The 17,605-nt window shown below is 65.0% G+C and overlaps 1 protein-coding gene across 1 annotated transcript; it reads right to left on the bottom strand.

Annotated features, from left to right (window-relative positions):
- Positions 1-1,171: 1,171 nt before the first annotated feature.
- GNAI2 (G protein subunit alpha i2) lies at positions 1,172-16,719 on the bottom strand. The gene is made up of 9 exons (XM_075513827.1): positions 16,542-16,719; positions 7,359-7,401; positions 7,037-7,178; positions 6,510-6,670; positions 3,835-3,963; positions 2,513-2,642; positions 2,121-2,274; positions 1,536-1,743; positions 1,172-1,371 (listed from the first exon to the last, which is right to left on the bottom strand). The coding sequence occupies exons 1-8, from the start codon at positions 16,657-16,659 to the stop codon at positions 1,553-1,555; spliced, it is 1,068 nt and encodes a 355-aa protein (XP_075369942.1). The 5' UTR covers positions 16,660-16,719; the 3' UTR covers positions 1,172-1,371; positions 1,536-1,552.
- Between the last annotated feature and the right edge of the window lie 886 nt (positions 16,720-17,605).

Genomic DNA, 17,605 nt, shown 5'->3' on the forward strand with positions numbered 1-17,605 from the left:
AGCTGGGGAGGCTGCTGGGGGTCCCCCGGGTGCTGCAGGGTGCTGGGTGTCCATGGGTGCCCCCTGGAGCTGGGGGTCCCTGGGGGCTGCTGGGTGCAAGGGGTGCTAGATCTCCCTCGGGGCCACAGGGCACTGGGTGCCAGGGTCCCCTGGGTGCCACCATCCCCCTGATGCAGGGCCAGGGGGTGGTCATGCCCCCCCCGCACCCCCAGCTGCTGAGCCAGCACCCCCGGGGGGGCTCAGCCCCCCAGCAACGTCCCAGCTCCCTCCCCAGGGGTCCCTCTGCTGCCCTCACCCCCCACATGCAGGAGATGCCGCCGAGCCCCAGGGCGATGCCAGCCCACCCCGTGTCCCTCTGCCAGCCCCGGGGACCCCCCCAGCCCTCCCGCAGAGGTGAAGCACCCATGCCCACCCCCGGGTCACGGGGCGGGGGGGGATGTGTGTGTGTCAGTGTATATTTTTTTTTTTTCTTTTTTTTCCTTTCTACATTTTATTATTTCAAACCTTGTGAACAATTCGGTAAAACATCCTGTGGGAAAAGCGAGGCCACGGGCACCGGCTGAGGGGACCCCCCCGGGCTGGGGGGGGACAGTGGGGGCCCTCTGTACAGCGGGCTCTCCTCATCCAATGCAACAGCTAGCCCTACAAAACTAGGCTTAGAAAGAAGGGGGGGGGAGATACAGGCAGCGGGCAGCACCCCCTGCCCGCCCTCCTGCCCAGCCGCTGCCCGCTGGGGGCTGCCCGTCCCTCCGGGTGGCAGCGAGGCGGGGTGGGGCACGGACCCCCCCAAGGCACACGGTTGGGGGGTAGGCTGGCCATGGAGGACGCTGCCACCATGTAGCACTCGACGCTTTTAAATAGTTTGGTAAAAAGGTTTCTTTAAAAAGCAACCTCGACCCAGCCGGTGTGGTGTGGTTTTTTTGCGCAGTTTTGGGGCTTTTTTTTTTTTTTTTTGCCTTTTTTTTTCGTTTTTTTCTTTTTTTCTCTGGTTTACTACAAGGAATGTTGTCGGTTGTGTTTTCTGCCGGGCGGGCATCCCCAAGGGGACCCCCGCGTCCCCCCCGTGCCAGCAACACTTGCAATGTAAACAGTGAGAGCGCCAGGGCTCGGGAGCGAATGAACGGGGGGGGCTGGAGCGGTTTAAGGGTTAAAAACCAAGATTAAAACCTCATTTTCCCCAGGAAGGCAGAAAGGGTGACGCCGGCAAGGAGGAGGAGGATGGCGAGCGGGGGCGGCGGGGGGGACACGGGCCCTGCCACCACGCTGGCACCCAAAAAGTCTCTTTATGGGGTGGGGGCAGAGGGATGAAACCGAAGAGAAGCAGGAGTGGGGGGCGGCACGGTCCGTCCTTCGCCGGCGCAGCCGGGGGTCCTAGGAGAGAGCGGTCGGTGAGTGGGTGGGGGCTGGGGAGGGGGGCACGGGCACCCACTGCCAGCCTGTGCCCCGGTGGGGACGGCCAGCAGCGCCCGCCCTGTCCCCGGAGGGTGCTCCGTGACCACCCCGTTTGGGGGGCCACCGCCGGGACCAGCACCCACCTGGGCAGTGCCGGCCCTCAGAAGAGCCCGCAGTCCTTCAGGTTGTTTTTGATGATGACGTCGGTGACGGCGTCAAAGACGAACTGCACGTTCTTGGTGTCGGTGGCGCAGGTGAAGTGGGTGTAGATCTCCTTGGTGTCCTTCCGCTTGTTCAGGTCCTCGAACTTGCTCTGGATGTAGCCAGCTGCCTCGTCGTACTCGTTGGCCCCTGGGCAGGAGGAGACACTGGGCTGCCCCACGGTCGCCCGGGGACACCCGCACCCCCCTGCCACCGGCACTGAAGGGGTTTGGGCTCGGCTTGGCTCCCCAGGCCACCACCCCAACGCCAAATTGATGCTCCCCAGGCACAGTGAGCCTCGGCTAAACTCTCCCAGGGCTGCTGCCCTTTGTCCCCCCCCATCTTCCCCCATCCCCTGGGGCACCCCAAACCACCACACCCCACTTGCTGCCCCCACACACTGCTCCCCAGGCACAGCAAAGCCAGCATCTCCATCCCCAGCATCTCCTGCTACAGTGTCCAGGCAAGGCGCCGACCGCTCCTCCTGCCAGGGGGACCAGGGACGGCACCCCGGGACCCGGCCGTACCTGTGTACTCGGGGAAGCAAATGGTCAGGGGGCTGTGCACGATCTTCTCCTCAAAGAGGTCCTTCTTGTTGAGGAAGAGGATGATGGATGTGTCCGTGAACCACTTGTTGTTGCAGATGCTGTCGAACAGCTTCATGCTCTCGTGCATCCGGTTCTGGCAGGGGAGACAGCAGCCTGAGCCGGGCAGGGACCCCCAGGCAGCGCCCACCCCACTGCTGCCCAACCTGCCGCCCCCCCACCGCTCCTGCCTGCCCGGGCAGGGGATGCTGAAGGCCCTGCAAGGCTTGGGCCACACTGGCCAGGGCACTGGTGGCCACCAGAGGAGGGGGTGCTCCCCCAGCCCCCCAAGGAGGGGATGGCTCACGGCGCTGGCTCCGTCCCCCCCAACTCACCATCTCCTCGTCTTCAGCCAGCACCAGGTCGTAGGCGCTCAGGGCCACGCAGAAAATGATGGCCGTCACCCCCTCGAAGCAGTGGATCCACTTCTTCCGCTCCGAGCGCTGGCCGCCCACGTCGAACATCCTGCAGCAGGGAGGTGTGTGCGGTGGGCAGCAGCTCCCAGCCCCGCCGCCCTCGCCCCGCACCCTGCCTCGGTTTCCTCAGCTGCCCGGAGCAGGAGCAGCACCGGGGCGGGCAGAGCACGGTGCCTCTGCCCCAGGGATTTCGCCATTGCTGCGGATCTGCCCCGGCGCCCGCTGCCGGTCCCAGGGACAGGGTGGTGTCTGGGCTCATTTCCCAGCCAGAGCAAATCCCCACCGTGAGCCGGGGCAGGACCAGGCTGCCTTTCCCAGACTGCGTCCACGCGATGCTCCCTGGAGCCAGGCTCCAGGAGCTGCTCTCGGAGCCCCACTCCGGAGCGGGGACTGCAGGGTTTTGCCGGAGACCTCGGACCAAGGGGAGCCGCCGGTGCTCGGCTGGGCGGCGGGGAGCTCAGCGGGATCGCGGGCAGCACGGGGGCTCAGGGGATGATCCCGGTGCACTGCGTGCCGCTCACGCCGCAGGCAGCAGAGGATGCCCTGCCTCCACGGAGAAGAGCCCGGCAGCAGCGCCACGTCCACTGCCGACGCCTGGCCGGCGGGAAGGCTTCTTCGCTGCTGTGCTCCCCCCCGGGACCATCCTCTCTGCCTCGCTGCCACGTCCAAAGCACGGCCCTGGCAATGCGCGACCAGCCACCGCCATCCCATCGGGGCGGCACAGGGGTCCCTGTGAGCCCCCCGCGCTCGGGGAGGACCCCAGCAGATCTTTCTGCCGGCAGCTCCGTTGCCAAGTGACTAAATCCCCCGGGATGGGCGTGATGCCAGCTTTTTGCCTCGGAAACCGGAGCCCCGACTATTTCCCGCGGGTTTTCGGTGGAAAGCAACCCCAGGCTGCCAGCGGGCAGCGGTGCCGGTTCCCGACCCCGAGACCCCCGGCTCCCGCCCAGCGCCCTTCCAGCGGCGGAAACGGCGTCACAGCACCCGGAGATGCCTTTCCCCTTCCCCTCCTTGCCAGAGGCCGGATCCGCCCCCAGGCCGAGCCCTGCGAGGCGTTTTTGAGGCTGCTCCAGCTATTTCGGCGGTTTCCGCTCTCTCTGAGGCAGCGGCTCCCGCCATGAGCAAAGCTGGGGGGGCTTGGGGTGTGCAGCGTGCGAGCAGGACCCGGCCTGCCATGGGGAGGAAGGGTTTTGGTTTTTTTTTTGCCTTGGAAAAGGAAAAAGGGAAAAGGTCGGACATACTTGAAATGCAGGTCCTTGAAGGTGAAGTGGGTCTCTACGATGCCAGTGGTCTTCACCCTGGTGCGCAGCACGTCCTGCTGGGTGGGGATGTAGTCGGCACGGGCTATCCTCTCCAGGTCGTTCAGGTAGCTGAGGAGGGAGCAGAAAGGCAGTGTGGAAGCCGGACCGTGGGGCACAACCCACCCAAATCCCACGGGGCATCCCCACACCGCCCCAGGGTCCCCTGCCCACACCCCGGCATCGTCCATCCGGGGTGGGCAGCGCCGAGCGGGGCAGCGCAGCGGACCCCGTCCGCACCCCGGGGTCACCCCGCCGCCCGGCCAGCTGCCGGGGCAGCACGGGGACCCACGGGAACGAGGGCTCGGGGCGCAGCGTGCCGGCGCTGGGGGCCGGGCAGGGGACGCAGCCAGGGCTGGGGGGGCTCCCCCCGTTCCCCCGGCCGTTTGCACGGGGGAAACGGCAAGAGGAAAGTATTCACTGCTATGGCAACCGGCCGCAGCGCCGGCGGAAACAATCGATGGCGCCGTGCCATTTATAGTCAAAAAACACAAAGGGCCGGCATCCTGGGAGGAAGCGGGAGGCAGGCGGTCGGAGGGATGGGGAGCAGCGTGGCCGGGAGGCTTCTGCCCACCCCGAGCTCGCCCGGGCGGCAGTGCCGGCCCAGCCCTGCCAGACCCCGGTTCCTGGTAGCGGTGGTGGCTCGGTCCCCAGGCAGCTGCTGGGACCAGCCGAGGGATGCCGGGGGATCAAGGCAGGTTTCGATTTCTCCACCTCACGTCGCTTTAATTGGGTTATTATAAACGGGCTCCTTTAAGCAAATTAGGCTTGCCCTAATTAAGGCCTTTGCAGCCCCGTAATCTGGTGAAAGCCAGATTACAGCTCGCGAGGCCACAGGGATCCCCGGCTCTGATGGCAGCGCGGCCGCTCGCCAGCGCCCGGGAAGCCGGAGCCGTGGGTGCCCCGGGACCCTGCCACGGGTGCGAGGAGGGGGCAGGCACACCGCCGCTGCAGAGCGGCTCGAAAACAGCCGGAAGCACACGTGGTCTCCGGCTGACAAAAAAACAGGAAACACCGCGGCAGGGCCGTGCGCGGCGCTGGCAGCACTCGGACCTCGCGCCCAGCCCCGGGGTGCTGGCGAGCGCCCGCCCCGGCACCCCGAGCTCCTGGCGCCCCGGGCTGGGGGCTGCGGCAGAGGGCTGGGGCACGGGCAGGCCGTGTGCCCAGCATGGCACGGGGCTCCTCATCCGCAGGGTGCCCTGTGCCGGCGGCAATGCGGGTGCAGCACCATCCCTGCGGGGATGGACAGGCCATCGGCTACCGCACCAGCATCTCCGCGGGGCCGGAGAAGGGCTGGAGCAACAGCTCGAGGGGGCTCCTAATTAATGCTTGTCCAATCCCCGTAACGTGCAAAACACTCCATAAATGCACTTACGGCGATACTCGATTTGCAGACGCTTTAAGGTGTATTTGCTGGAACTGTGCGGGCAAGCTGCCAGGCACCGGCCAGGTCTCCTGTGCCTCCAAACCAGCACCCAGGGCACAGCACAGCACTGGGTGGGGAGTGATGGGGCCGAGTGGGACAGGGGCCCGGGAGGGCAGGCGGGTGCTGGGCAGGAGGAAGCGAAAGCCGCAGGCGCTGGAGGAAAGCACGGGCAGGAGCTTCTCTGGGGTCGGCGCTTGCTGGGAGCTTTCCTGCAACCTCTTCTCCCCAGTGACCTCAGTGCAGAAGAGGGACCCACCGGTGCCAGGCAGGAGGGGACGACTGGGCTGGCACGCAGAGGGACCAAGCAGCCCCCAGGATGGCAGCGAGTCCCAAGGGTGCTCAACCCCCGGTGGGGCCAGCCTCGGCAGGGATTTCCTGGCACGCCACGAGCTCCCCCCAGCCCTGCTTTACCACGAGGGGTCTGGGCAGAGAGGGCAGGAGGGCACTGTGCGAGCTGAACGCAGCCTCGGCCACACCACCCTCTCCAGCAATCATACTTTAGGCAGATTAACTTATTTAATAAATCTCTTCAGGGATAAACCCAACCAGATGCAGGCAATTTATCTACCTAAACACTAGTTTGCTGGCTAATAGGCTAGTGTAATGCCAAGCCGTTCCATATAAACTTAGTTAAAAAGAAAAAGAAAGGCCTCTTGTGCAGCCTGCTCATCCTGTTCAGACGTAAGGGTCCCCAGTGCTTTCTTTGGGGCTTTTTCTTGCCCTTATGGCCCATGAAGAGCCACGAGCCTCGGCCACACTACCCTCTCCAGCAATCATACTTTACGCAGATTAACTTATTTATTAAATCTCTTGGCCCATGAAGGGCCATGAGGATGGGCAGGACCCCCGGCTGTGCTCACGTGGCAGGAGCCGTCTCAGAGAGGCCAGGGGAGAGCATCCCCCGGGGAAGGGCAGTGGGCGCAGAGCAGCGGCAGGAGGGGGATGCCCCGGTGCCCCCCTCCTGGGGGACGCAGCACCCCGCCAGAGGAGGAAACAGCTTTCGAAACATCCGCCTTCCGAGTTCTGCTCCGGCTCAGCCCCAGCGCCGGGCGGGAAGTGGCAGCATCAGCCCCCAAGCCTGGCGGTGGGGAACAGCAGCCCCCGGGGGGATTTTCTGTTGCTTAATAAAAGCGACGGGGCCCGCAGGGCTCGGATCCAGCCGAGCTGGGGGGAGAGGAGCAGGGGTACTCACTAGGCAGCGGAGTCGTTCAGCTGGTACTCTCGGGAGCGGTTAAAACAAGCCTGGACCCCGTTGTCAGCCCACAGCCTCCGGATCACATTGGCCAGGTCCTCCGGCATGATGCCCTGCTCCTCAGCAGTGCAGGAGAGCGCAAACAGCTGCCGAGCGTCATCCTGCAGGGAAAAACCAGGGCTCGAGCATCAGCCTGGGGTTATCGAAGCTCTCTCTGCCCCAAAGGACCTGACCGGAGCCCACCGTGGCTCACCCGGCCAGCACATGGATGGGGACAAGGCCCAGGGGAAGCAGTGGGACCCCCGCCCCTGCACCCACCAGGGGCCGTGCCGGGCCAGGCCACCCATGGGTTATGCTTTGGGTCCCCCCCATCCTCAGCGCCAGGGACAGGAGGTCACAGCCAGCCAGGAAGCAGCAGGGCTTGGGCAGGGCCACCCTTAATCCTGGTCCAGCTTTGGGCGCATCTGCTTTTGCCCCCCAAGAACCCCCACCCCTGCCAGGCGCGGCGGGAGCAGGAGGACACCCACCGCTCTGGAGGAGTCTCCAAAATCAATCTGCAGGTTCCCCATCGCCTTGATGATGGCCATGATGGACTGGATGGTGTTGCTGTAGACCACAGCTTTGTACTGCCGGCACTCCTCCTCTGAGTAGCCATCCTCGTGGATGATCCTGGGGCAGGGGAGAGACACAGGCAAGGTCAGCCCTTTGCAGGGCACCCCAGGGTACTGCTCCCCACCCACGCTCTGGGGCAACACCGATGGGGAGCCTTCCCCAGCTGCCACCAGTTTCGGAGCCCGTGGCCGAGGTCTGCGTGCTGTCGGCCGCGGCGACGGTGCAGGGACCACTCACTTCATCTGTTTGACGATGGTGCTCTTCCCAGACTCGCCAGCACCTGTGGAGAAACGAGAAGGGGGGATGAGCAGTGAGGCGCTGCCCGAAGGTGGGGACCCCACCCTACTGAGACCCCCCCAGCCCAGGGAGGGAGGGCAGCGGGCACCTCAGCCATTGGAGAAGAGTTCCCAGCATTGCCCAGAGCGGATGCTTGGATGGGCACTGGGAACGTCAGGGCCAAGAAAGGGGGAGGAAAATGGGACGCTGGGGGGGACCTTGCAATAGCTCCCGAGGGGAGAAATGACACCTGCTCTGGGCCAGGAAAACGGCATCAACGCACTAACGTTTGCCCCGTGGTCCCGGCACGCTGCAGCCAAGATGACTGGCAGCCCTGGCTTCGGCTGAGCTGGGGGACCCCCTGCGATGGGCGGCTAAGCCCTGCCCATCACCTGCCATCACGGCTCCAGGCAGAGCCTGAGCTTAGCTGCCACATCCGCATCCCACGTCCCGCATCCCTCTTGTGCCAGGGGACGACGGAGCGCCAGCCTCACCGCATGCCCGCGGCTGGAGCCGGCAGCGGCCAGGACGCGGAGATGCTCGTGCCGCCAGGTACGGGGGTGGGGACCGGGCACCCGAAGCTGAGCACCCCAGGGAACTCGGGGAGAAGCTGCCGCCTCCGCCAGCCAGCTCGAGCGGCTCCCGGCCGGATCAGCCGCCCGCGGGTTGCTTTTTAAATAGCCCGCACTTTCCAGCCTGCCGGGTCCCGCGCCCCAGCCAGGCCGTAGAGACAGCTGCCAGCCGGGAAAGCCAACGGCTTTTGGGGAGGGTTTATTTTTCAGCATCCAAACGCGGGATGCCACGGGTTCAGAGGGGACAGCCAGAGCGCCGAAGGCTCCTCCTCCGCCACCCTGTCCCCCTTGGGGACATCGGCACCACGCAGGCAACGCGCAGCCCCCGGCCCAGCCCTCCCTCCCCGGGCTGGGAGCGGGGAGTGAAGTCACCCCGGCTGCAAGAAAGGGGAAGCTCAAAGGGGAAGCTGCGAGGGATGGCGCACGCCCCTTGTCCCCTCTCTGCGCAGGGCTCGCCTCGCCCCGGGACTCCCAGCAGGACGAGCCCCCTTCAGCCGGGGACCAGCGCGGTCCCTGCCTCCAGGTGCCGATCCCAGGGGATCCCCCCGAGCCGAGCCCGTCCCCGCGTCCTCTCCCACCCCTGTTGGGGGTCCCTCTGCCGCTGCCCTCAGCCATGGAGCTGCCCTTACGGGAGGCCCCAGGCAGGCAGCGGCAGGGCTGTGCTGGCACGGCCGCAGAGGGGGAAGAGAGATTACGGAGGAGGGAAAAAAACCCCCAAATTAAAAAAAAAAAAGATGGAGATTACGCTAAAATTAACCGGGAAAAACAGAGCCCGTCATGCCAGCTGAGACACAGCGGCAGGGAGCAAACGCCTTCTGCCCGTGCCCGTGCCACCGGCATAAACGCAGCCTGGGTGATGGGCACGCACCCCTACGCACGTCACCGCGGGCGCTGCTCAGGGCACGGAGCCCCCCCAGGTTGGGGCCATATTGAGGCTATACAGACCCTATATTTACTGCCACGACCAACCCGCTCCATGGTTTCCACGCTATATGTGCTGGGGGACGGCTTTGGTCAGCCCCGAGGTGAGCATTCGGCGCGGCGGGGGCTCCCCGGCGCCGCCGACCCAGCCTCCGCCGGCACCCTCGGGATGCTGACGCGGCACCCGGCGCAGCCTGGCCAGCCCTGCCGGGCCGGCGTTCTTCGTGGTCAGCGCTGGCAACTCCTGCCCAGAGCTGGGAGCGGGGTGGGGGAAGGACTCAGCATATCCCTTCATTTTTTCCATTAAATATCTCTGATTTCTGGCAACACCGCCCCGTGCCGCTGGGCTCGGCAGCCAGGGCTGGCTGCATTCGCCGTGCCCTTCCCCGACGGGTGCCCGGACAGGGAAACTGAGGCACACAGCAAGAGAGGACCCTGCTTATAAGCATCCCTGGGGCCAGGTGCCAGGCAGTCGTTCCCCGGCCTCCTGCTCTGCCCGACCCTGCCCGGGAGGGAACATCCCCCCAGGACCTCCTGCCCGCTCCCGGCAGGGCGGCACTCTCCGGCCGCTGCCAAGGCCAGCCATTTCCCTCGCAAACGGCCCCGCGGCCCCTGGCTCCTTCCCCGCCGCCTGCAGAAGGCGGCCGTGCCATTGCCCTCCCGTTTCAAGCTAGCACCTCCGCTCACCGTGGGAGCTCGCCCAGCACGAGAGCCCGCACGCTCGCGGCGAGCAGAGATTCAGGCCCGAATTAATAACAGCCCCCGGCTGCCCCGCCAGCGCCCAGAAGGAAGCTGGGGCGGCAGCAGTTAGTCCCGTCCCGTCCCCCCCCTCCAATTTCCCTTTCAAATCACCACCTTTGCCTAACGAAGGGGCCAGGTAAGGGGAAGGGGCCTGGACTCGATGATCTTAAAGGTCTTTTCCAACCTGTACGATTCTGTGATTCTGCGATTGCCGGGGAAGCTGGCCGTGCCACCCCCAGCATCTGCTGGGGCCCGATGGGTGCCCCAGCACCGGTGACTCCCACCCAGCCGAGGGTGGGGGGACCCTTACCAGCCCCCCCCGGGCGAGCACGGCAGAGGGGAAGGGTTTCCAAACCCCGGAAAACCCCGGCTGCCGTCCATTCAGCCCCAAAACAATCCCCGGGCAGGGCGCCAGCTGCCAGCTTCCACCCCCCCTGCCCAAAGCGGGCAGGAGGCAGGCAGCGCCAGAGGGGCTTGGCGTCCCTCGGACCCCCCACGCCGGCCAGGCATCGGGGGGGGACGGAGAGGGGCCCCTGCCATGGGCTGACCCCACGGCCCGGCTTCCTCCAGCCCTGCCCGCTCCCTGCCTGCGCTGCCTGCCCTTCCTGCCTGCCGGGACCGGGCAGCGCTCGTTCCCAGAGCGGCGTGTGTCAAAACTAAGAGGAGAGCTCTCTCTCGGGGCGATTTCCCCCTTTTTTCGTTAAAAATAATATTCAAAAATTTAAAATAAGCAAGCAGCGGCCCGGCTCCAAAACGCCCCATTAATCCACCAGCAAAAAATTTATGTAGCCAACATGTATTTTGCAGCCCACGATTTAAGATGCTTTCTGGCCAGCATGTATTTAATGCCAAATATTTAAGGAGCTGGTCACAGGTTTTGGGGTCCACCTCACCCCACATCGCTGAGAGGGGATTTTCCATCTTGCCGCATGGCACCATCCTGTTTTATGCCTTCAAATATCCAGGCGTGGATGGAAGCAATGCACAGCTGGAAAATTTTCCTTATTACAGGGGAGAAGCTGGAATTCAATCCGCCAGCGGGTCCGGAGCCATTCCCATGCCCAGCACCCAGAACCCCATCCCGGCAAGCAGCAGCTGCTATTCGAGCATGGATTTACTGATGGTTTTTACTGCCTGACAAACCTGCCGGTCCCCTTCCCCGCAGGACAGACAGATGGCTGGACAGAGGGAGGACTGCAGAGCCCACCTCCCTCGGCACCTGTGGGGTCCCCACCATCAAACGAGATTTTCAAAGGTGTGTGTTAAAAGCAGAGTTACCCTAAAGGCTCAAAAAATAATAATAAAAAGAGATTCCCCTTGACATTTTCCTCCCTACCCAAAATAGATGGAAAATTGCTGTAAAAATAATTGCCTTTTTTTAAATCCCCACAGCGACACAGGGCATTTTTCCCAGGGGCCGTCCCATTCCAGCACGGGGCTGGCCGCTTCCCATGCATGGGCAGCCAGTGCGATGCTGCGTCCTGGGCAGGACCCCAAAAAATTGGGGGGCACCAGTGAGGTGCAGACCCCCCATCCAAGGCAGATGGGAGACATGGCTCAGCCCAGCAAAAACCCCACAAAAATAAATAAAACAGAAATAAATCGGCAATGGGAAGGACGTTTGGAGCACACGGGGGAGGAGGGGGTGGGCTGGGGACGCTTTCCTGGGGGGAGCACAGCAAACACACCCCCGGTGGCAACAAGGGCTGCCGGTGTGGGCAAGCTGGACAAAACTATCCTTGTGCTGGGCTTTTTCCAGGAATCCCAGAACTTTGCTGCTCTGTTTCTGCCCCTGCCGAAGCCGGAGTGGTCCCGCTCCCCTCCGCGGGCACCAGCTGCCTCCGTGCCCTCACACCGGCTGTGCCAGCACCGGGGCGGCTGGGGAAGAGCCCCCGCACAGCTCAGCAGCGAGCTGTCCCTTCCTCCCGGACACATTTGAGGTCACCAGCATCAATTTTGGGGCTCAGCCCTAGAAAAGGGGGTTCCTGAAGACCATCACCCACCGCACCCCCCCAGCTGCTCTGGGCACAGGGACACCACAATGCTCCCCGCATTCCCCCCCACAAACATCCGAAGCAGCTCCGGCGCAGCCCACGTCGGAGAGTTGTCCCCGGCAGTGCCATGCCCCTGCGCCTGGGTGCCACCATCCCCTCCATCCCGCCCTGCCGGGGCCGGGGGTCACCCGCTGGCACAGCCGGGATGCCGCCGGCACCCTGCTCCCCCCCCGCGTTTTCTGCCAGCAGCGATGCAGGATTACTCAGCTCCCCCAGCTCTGGTGATTCAGCCTGCCTCCGGCCCGGAAACCTGCGCTCCGGCCCGGCGCAGAGCAGGAAACCCGGCGGCTGCGGAGAGGCCAGGCTGGCTCCAGCTACGGCAGCAGCACTCGGGCACACGGCGATCCCAGCCCCGGCACCCGCCGGCACCCACAGCCCTGGGCGGGCTCGGCCCACGGGAGACCTTCTTCTCTAAAGCTATATATATAGGTAAAGCTATATATATATATATATATATTTATATTTATAAATTTATATAAATATAAATATATATATAAATATAAATATATATATTTGCTTTTTAATATATATATAAAAAACCAATTTATATATTGCTCCATACAAAAAAGCAATATATATATACACAAAAAAGTTTTTTTTTTATATATATATATATATATATATTTAAGTATATCAAATCTATTTCTAATGCATACATGTAAAAATATATATTAAATATATACATATATGCCTGCCACCTCTCCTGGGCAAAGCTTAAGTGCTCATCTCAGAGCAGAGGGCAGCTGCCTGCACTTGGGACATCACCAGCGGGGACACTGGGGTGACATGTCCCAGGGCCTGGGTGCCAGGCCCCTTCCCCTTGTCCCATCCCAAGCCCGGCCACCAGCTCCGGGGGGTTGGATGTGGGGTTCTCCCAGATCTAACAGCACCGAGCTCTTCCCTGCTCAGTGCTGGCCACACCTCCCGGTCCGTGGCCAGAAACACCACCGGGGCCCCACCAGTGTCCCCACCAAAGGGAGGACCCCATCCCCTCCCATCACCGCACGTTGGGGCAGGAGGGAGGACAAAACCAAAACCCCAGATAGGACAAAGCGCAGCAAAACAGGCGGCTCACATGCGAGCCCAGGGCAGCGCCGGGGCGACGCAGCTTCTGAAAGTCGCAGCTGGTCCCTCCCTTCCTCTATTTTTATGCAAGCCCAAAAAAAAAAAAAAAAAAAAAAAAGGAAAAATAAAGCTGCCGAGCTCTGCCTCGGCCGCCCTTGCCCCGGCTACTGGCTTGCCCAGGCAGCATCGTGTACAGGCAGCTGCCTGTTTGACTTACCAACCCAGCCCGGGTGGGGTGCGAGGAGAGCATCCTCGCCCCGGGGTTTGCACCTCCAGCACCGAAAACCGCTGGGGATCAACCCACCAGCGCCTTCCCCCGCCCCGGGCGCCGTCGCAGCTCAAACGCCTCCTGAGCGGCCGAGAAATCCTTTTGCTTTCCTAATCCTCCGTAGGAAGATCAGGAATTAGGGGCTTTGAGCGTGGTGACCGCTTGCCTGCCGCCGATCCTGCATCCCCCTGGAGCATCCCAGCTCCCACGGGCAGGGAGGTGGGCTGGGCAGGACCAGAAATGGCCAGCAGCTCCACCGGTTTGAGTCCTGGCGATGCCGAGGAGCCGGCGGTGGCACCGGAGCTGCCAGCAGTGCCGCTGCACGGGGCAGATGCTCCAGGTGCTTTCAGGTGCCGGTGGCGGCTCCCGGCCTCTCCCAGCACCAAAACCTTGGGAGGTTTCTGCTTTCCAGCAGCGGGGGATGATTGCTTCACTGGGGGCAGATTGCTTCATTAGGGATTTCTCCCCACCAGAGACCAAAGCTTCAAACCATCCGGCACGCGACCTATTTGCCAGAGCGGGCAAACGGCAGAGGAAAACCTCCAGGCGCTGCAGGCAGGAGCGGTGCTGTGCCCACGCCTGCGACGCCGGGTGCCGCCGGGGGGTCCTGCCTGCCCCGGCACACCGACGGCACGCGTCCATCCCTCTGTGGCTTTCCCGCCACAGCAGAGGAAAGGCGGACGCGGGCTCACGGCCACACGCGGGGCACGGCACCGAGCCAAGGCGGCTTCGCCGGTCAGCCCCAAGCCCTCCGCAGCGCCAGTGTCCAGCTCGGCCCTGCGCTCCTGCTGCCACCGCCGCACACCGAGACTGCTGCTCCCCACTCACAGCGCGTCCTGCCCGGCTGCACCAGCAGCTCCAAGTCACGGCTGCGGGACGGCACGAGTCACCGGCAAAAACCACACGGTGCTTGGAAGAGGCATCTCCTCTTTGTGCCGCGGGCTGATTCGGCACGAAGGGTGAAACCATCTTCCTCCCTAATTTTCCGCCCGAATTTTCCTCCGACCATGGGGAAAAAAAAATAAGCCATAGGAAGGGTGGGCAGTGGGGATGTGGGAGCATCCCCCCAGCACCGCGTCCCCACCTCGAGGGGTTCTTGCAGAGGGGGGGATGCCGCAAGCAGCAGCCCCCGGGGGGGGGGGGGGGGCAATGCTGGCCCCACCTCCCCAGCCGCTCCCTGCCGGCTCGGGAGGATTTTCTGGCCGCGGCTCAGCTCAGAAATAGGCAGCAGTGACCCAAGGCTCCAGCACTACTTACACCTGAACAGCTGCGAGGGGAAAAAATAAACATTAAAAAAAAAAAAAATTAAAAAAGAGCTGTTTTGCTCTATTTTTGGCTTTAGAAACCAGCTGAGATCAGAAATGCTGCTCGTAAACACTGGCCCCGGCAAAAGGGAGCGTGGCCGTCCTCCTCCTCCTGCCTCCACTTCGGCACAGAGCGGGACACGGGGAAAGGGGTGCCGGCCAGCCGGCCCCACGCTGTGATCCTCGCCGGCCGGCGAGCCCCCACCGCCCCTCGGTGACGCTCAGCACCAGCCGGCCGGGCTCCCCCAACCCGGGCACCCAGAGCCGATGGCACCAGGGCGACGCTGCCCATCCCGGCCGGTGCCTGGAGCCTCCCGGAGCCCAGCGGAAAGGAGGTGCCAACCCCCCCGGCCAGCTGCACCCCTGGCACTGCTACCTCACGCCAGGCAGCGGTCCGAGAGGAGCCGAGCCGGCAGCAAGGCCCGGCGCAGGAGCAGCTCGCCGTGAAGGGGGGACCACGTGTTTCCCCAACAGCCTGCAAACCCCGTGGGGTTTTGCTCCGCCAGCACACTCCCCTCCCCGGAAACAAGCGGGTCGGCGAGCTTGCACAACCGGTGAGACCCCCGCCCAGCTCCCCCAGGATGGGTTTTGCTGCCGGCACGGCTCACGCCGAGGCAAAAATAAAATAAAACCAAAAACCCTAAGCGCACTGTTAAATGAGCGTTTCAAGGCGATAAGTACGTATTTCTCAAGGCAGGCAGGGGTTGAGCAAATAAAGGCCTGCCGGATTTCGGCGTGACTTCCTGCTGCCGGCGGCTTCCTCTGCCAACGGCGACGAGCCGAAAGACATTTTCTGCCGGCGCTCCCCAGGCAGCAGCCGGGGATTTCTCCGCCCGTCCCAGGTCCCGCCACCCCACAGTGCCGTGGGAGCCCCGTGCTCTCCCACGTCACACCCGGAGCGAGGCTCTCCCTGGGAATTTCGGAAAGGGAATAAAAACCCCAACTGGGAGTTATGAAAAAAAAAAAAAAAATTTAAAATAAATAAGCGGCTGCCTTGCCCGCAGGCACAGGGCAGGTCTGTGAACGCCCACAGGAGCATCGCCGGGGCGCTTTGAAGAGCGCGAGCGGCCCGTTATCGGTACGAAAATCGGGTATCCGTGGGGCAGAGCGCCCGTGGGCTGCGCGGGGCCCTGCCCGCTGCGGGCAGCGTGTGGGGCAGAGCCGGCTGCCCAAGCCCCCCACTCCTCCACAGCGAGGGGAGGGCGAAGGCAAGATGGAGGGGCTCAGGCCTGTCCCGGTGCCGCGGCAGGGGGAGGCGTGGGGCAGCGGGCGCCCATCGGCCCCGTTACCTGCACCCCAGCCGGCCTGGGGCCGGGGCGAGGGGAGCCCGTGGAGGGGCCCCCAGCACGGCTGGGGGGGACCTGGGCAGGCAGGATGGGGTGCCCAGACTTGCAGGGCCTTTGCTGGGGGGCCCAGCCGGGAGGGTGGGGATGCTCCCACTTGCACCCCCGAGGGATGTGCCCGGGCTGGACACCGATGGGGCTGGGGGGGACGGTACTGCAGTGGGGTGGGACTGGCACCCCACTTGCGGGGGGAACCCCACGGCCTGGGGTGGGGCTGGCACCCTGCCTCGGGGGGACACCCAAGGCTCGCTGTAGGGCCAGCAGCCCACTCTGAGGGGGATGCCCCAAGCCTGGAGTGGGGCTGGCACCCCATTCCCTGGGGGGATACCCAAAGCCTGGGGTGGGGCGGGCGCCCCACTCCAGATGGGATCCCCAAGGCCTGCTGCGGGGCCAGCAGCCCACTCCTGGGGGGGATCCCTGGGGCCGGGGATGGGGTCGACACCCCACTCCGGGGGGAACCCGAAGCCTGGGGTGGGGCTAGCATCCCACTCGGGGTGGGGGGAGGGGGATCCCCAACCCCAAGGCCTGCTGTGGGGTCAGCACCCCAGTCCTGGGGGAGAACCCGGAAGCCTGGGGCGGGGCAGGCACCCCACTCCTGGGGGGACCCCCGGGGCCCGAGATGGGCCGACACCCCCCGGGGGTGGGGGGTGACTCCGGAGCCTGGGCGGGGCCCAGCATCCCGCTCCTGGGGGATGCCCGGGGCGGGGCCGGCACCCCCGCGGGCCGGTAGCCAGGGTCGCCCGGGGCAGCGCGGGGCGGGGGTGGCGGGCCTGCCCGGTTCCGGCAGGGCCGGTGGGGGGGGAGCCCGGGGGGACGTCCCGAGGGGGCCCGGGGCGGGGGAGGGGGGGTGGGGGGGTGGGTTCCCGGGGGTCTCACCCAGCAGCAGCAGCTTCACCTCCCGCGCCGCCTTCTCGCCGTCCTCCCGCAGGTTCTTGTCGATCATGCGGGAGCGCTCGGCGGCCGCCTTGTCCTCGGCGCTCACGGTGCAGCCCATGGCGGCGGCGGCGGCGGCTGCCTGCGCGCGCCCGCGGCTCTGCCCTGCCCGGCCCGGCCCGGCCCGCCCCGCCCCTGCGCGCGGCCGCGGGGCGGGGCCAACGGCGGGGCGGGGCAACGCGGGGGGGGCGGGGCAACGCGGGGCGGGGCCGCCGCGGGCAGAGGGGGCGGGGCCTCATCCCTGCCCGGCGGGACGGGACCCCAGGCGGCAGCTGCGGGCACCGGCGTGAGGGGGCCACGGTGTGACCGGGACGGGCGGGCATGGGGACACGGTGTGACCGGGAGAGGCAGGTGATGGGCCACGGTGTGACCAGGACGGGCAGGTGATGGGCCACGGTGTGACCGGGACGGGCAGGCATGGGGACACGGTGTGACCGCGACGGGCGGGCATGGGGACACGGTGTGACTGAGACGGGCAGGTGATGGGCCACAGTGTGACCGGGATGGGCGGGCATGGGGCCACGGTGTGACCGGGAGAGGCAGGTGATGGGCCACGGTGTGACCAGGACGGGCGGGTGATGGGGACACGGTGTGACTGGGACGGGCAGGTGATGGGCCACAGTGTGACCGGGACGGGCGGGCATGGGGACACGGTGTGACCGGGACGGGCGGGTGATGGGCCACAGTGTGCCCGGGACGGACGTGCATGGGGATACAGTGTGACTGGGACGGGCGGGCATGGAGACACGGGGTGTCTGGGACGGGTGGGCACCGGCCACAGTGTGCCCTGGGACAGGCAGGTGATGGGCCACAGTGTGCCCCGGGACAGGCGGGCGTTGGGCTGTGGTGTGCTCCAGGAAAGGCGGGCGCCAGCCATGGTGTGCCCGGGACAGGCGGGCAGTGCTCCATGGCGTGCCCGGGACAGACATGGGGAGGGAGATGGAGTCTGGGTGATGGACTTAAGGCCTGGGGTCCTTTGGGTGCAGAGAGGCGGGTGCAGCCCCGGG

This window comes from Mycteria americana, chromosome 11, assembly GCF_035582795.1.
Source record: "Mycteria americana isolate JAX WOST 10 ecotype Jacksonville Zoo and Gardens chromosome 11, USCA_MyAme_1.0, whole genome shotgun sequence".
In the NCBI taxonomy this organism is placed as follows: Eukaryota; Metazoa; Chordata; class Aves; order Ciconiiformes; family Ciconiidae; genus Mycteria; species Mycteria americana.

Excerpts from the sequence above, each read along its gene's own strand:
- GNAI2 (XM_075513827.1), bottom strand. The coding sequence starts at position 16,659 with ATGGGCTGCACCGTGAGCGCCGAGGACAAGGCGGCCGCCGAGCGCTCC. Across the intron at positions 7,402-16,541 it reads GGTGAAGCTGCTGCTGCTGG|GTGCTGGCGAGTCTGGGAAG; the intron begins GTGAGACCCCCG and ends GTTTCTCCACAG. Across the intron at positions 3,964-6,509 it reads CTGAACGACTCCGCTGCCTA|CTACCTGAACGACCTGGAGA; the intron begins GTGAGTACCCCT and ends CTCCCTCCTCAG.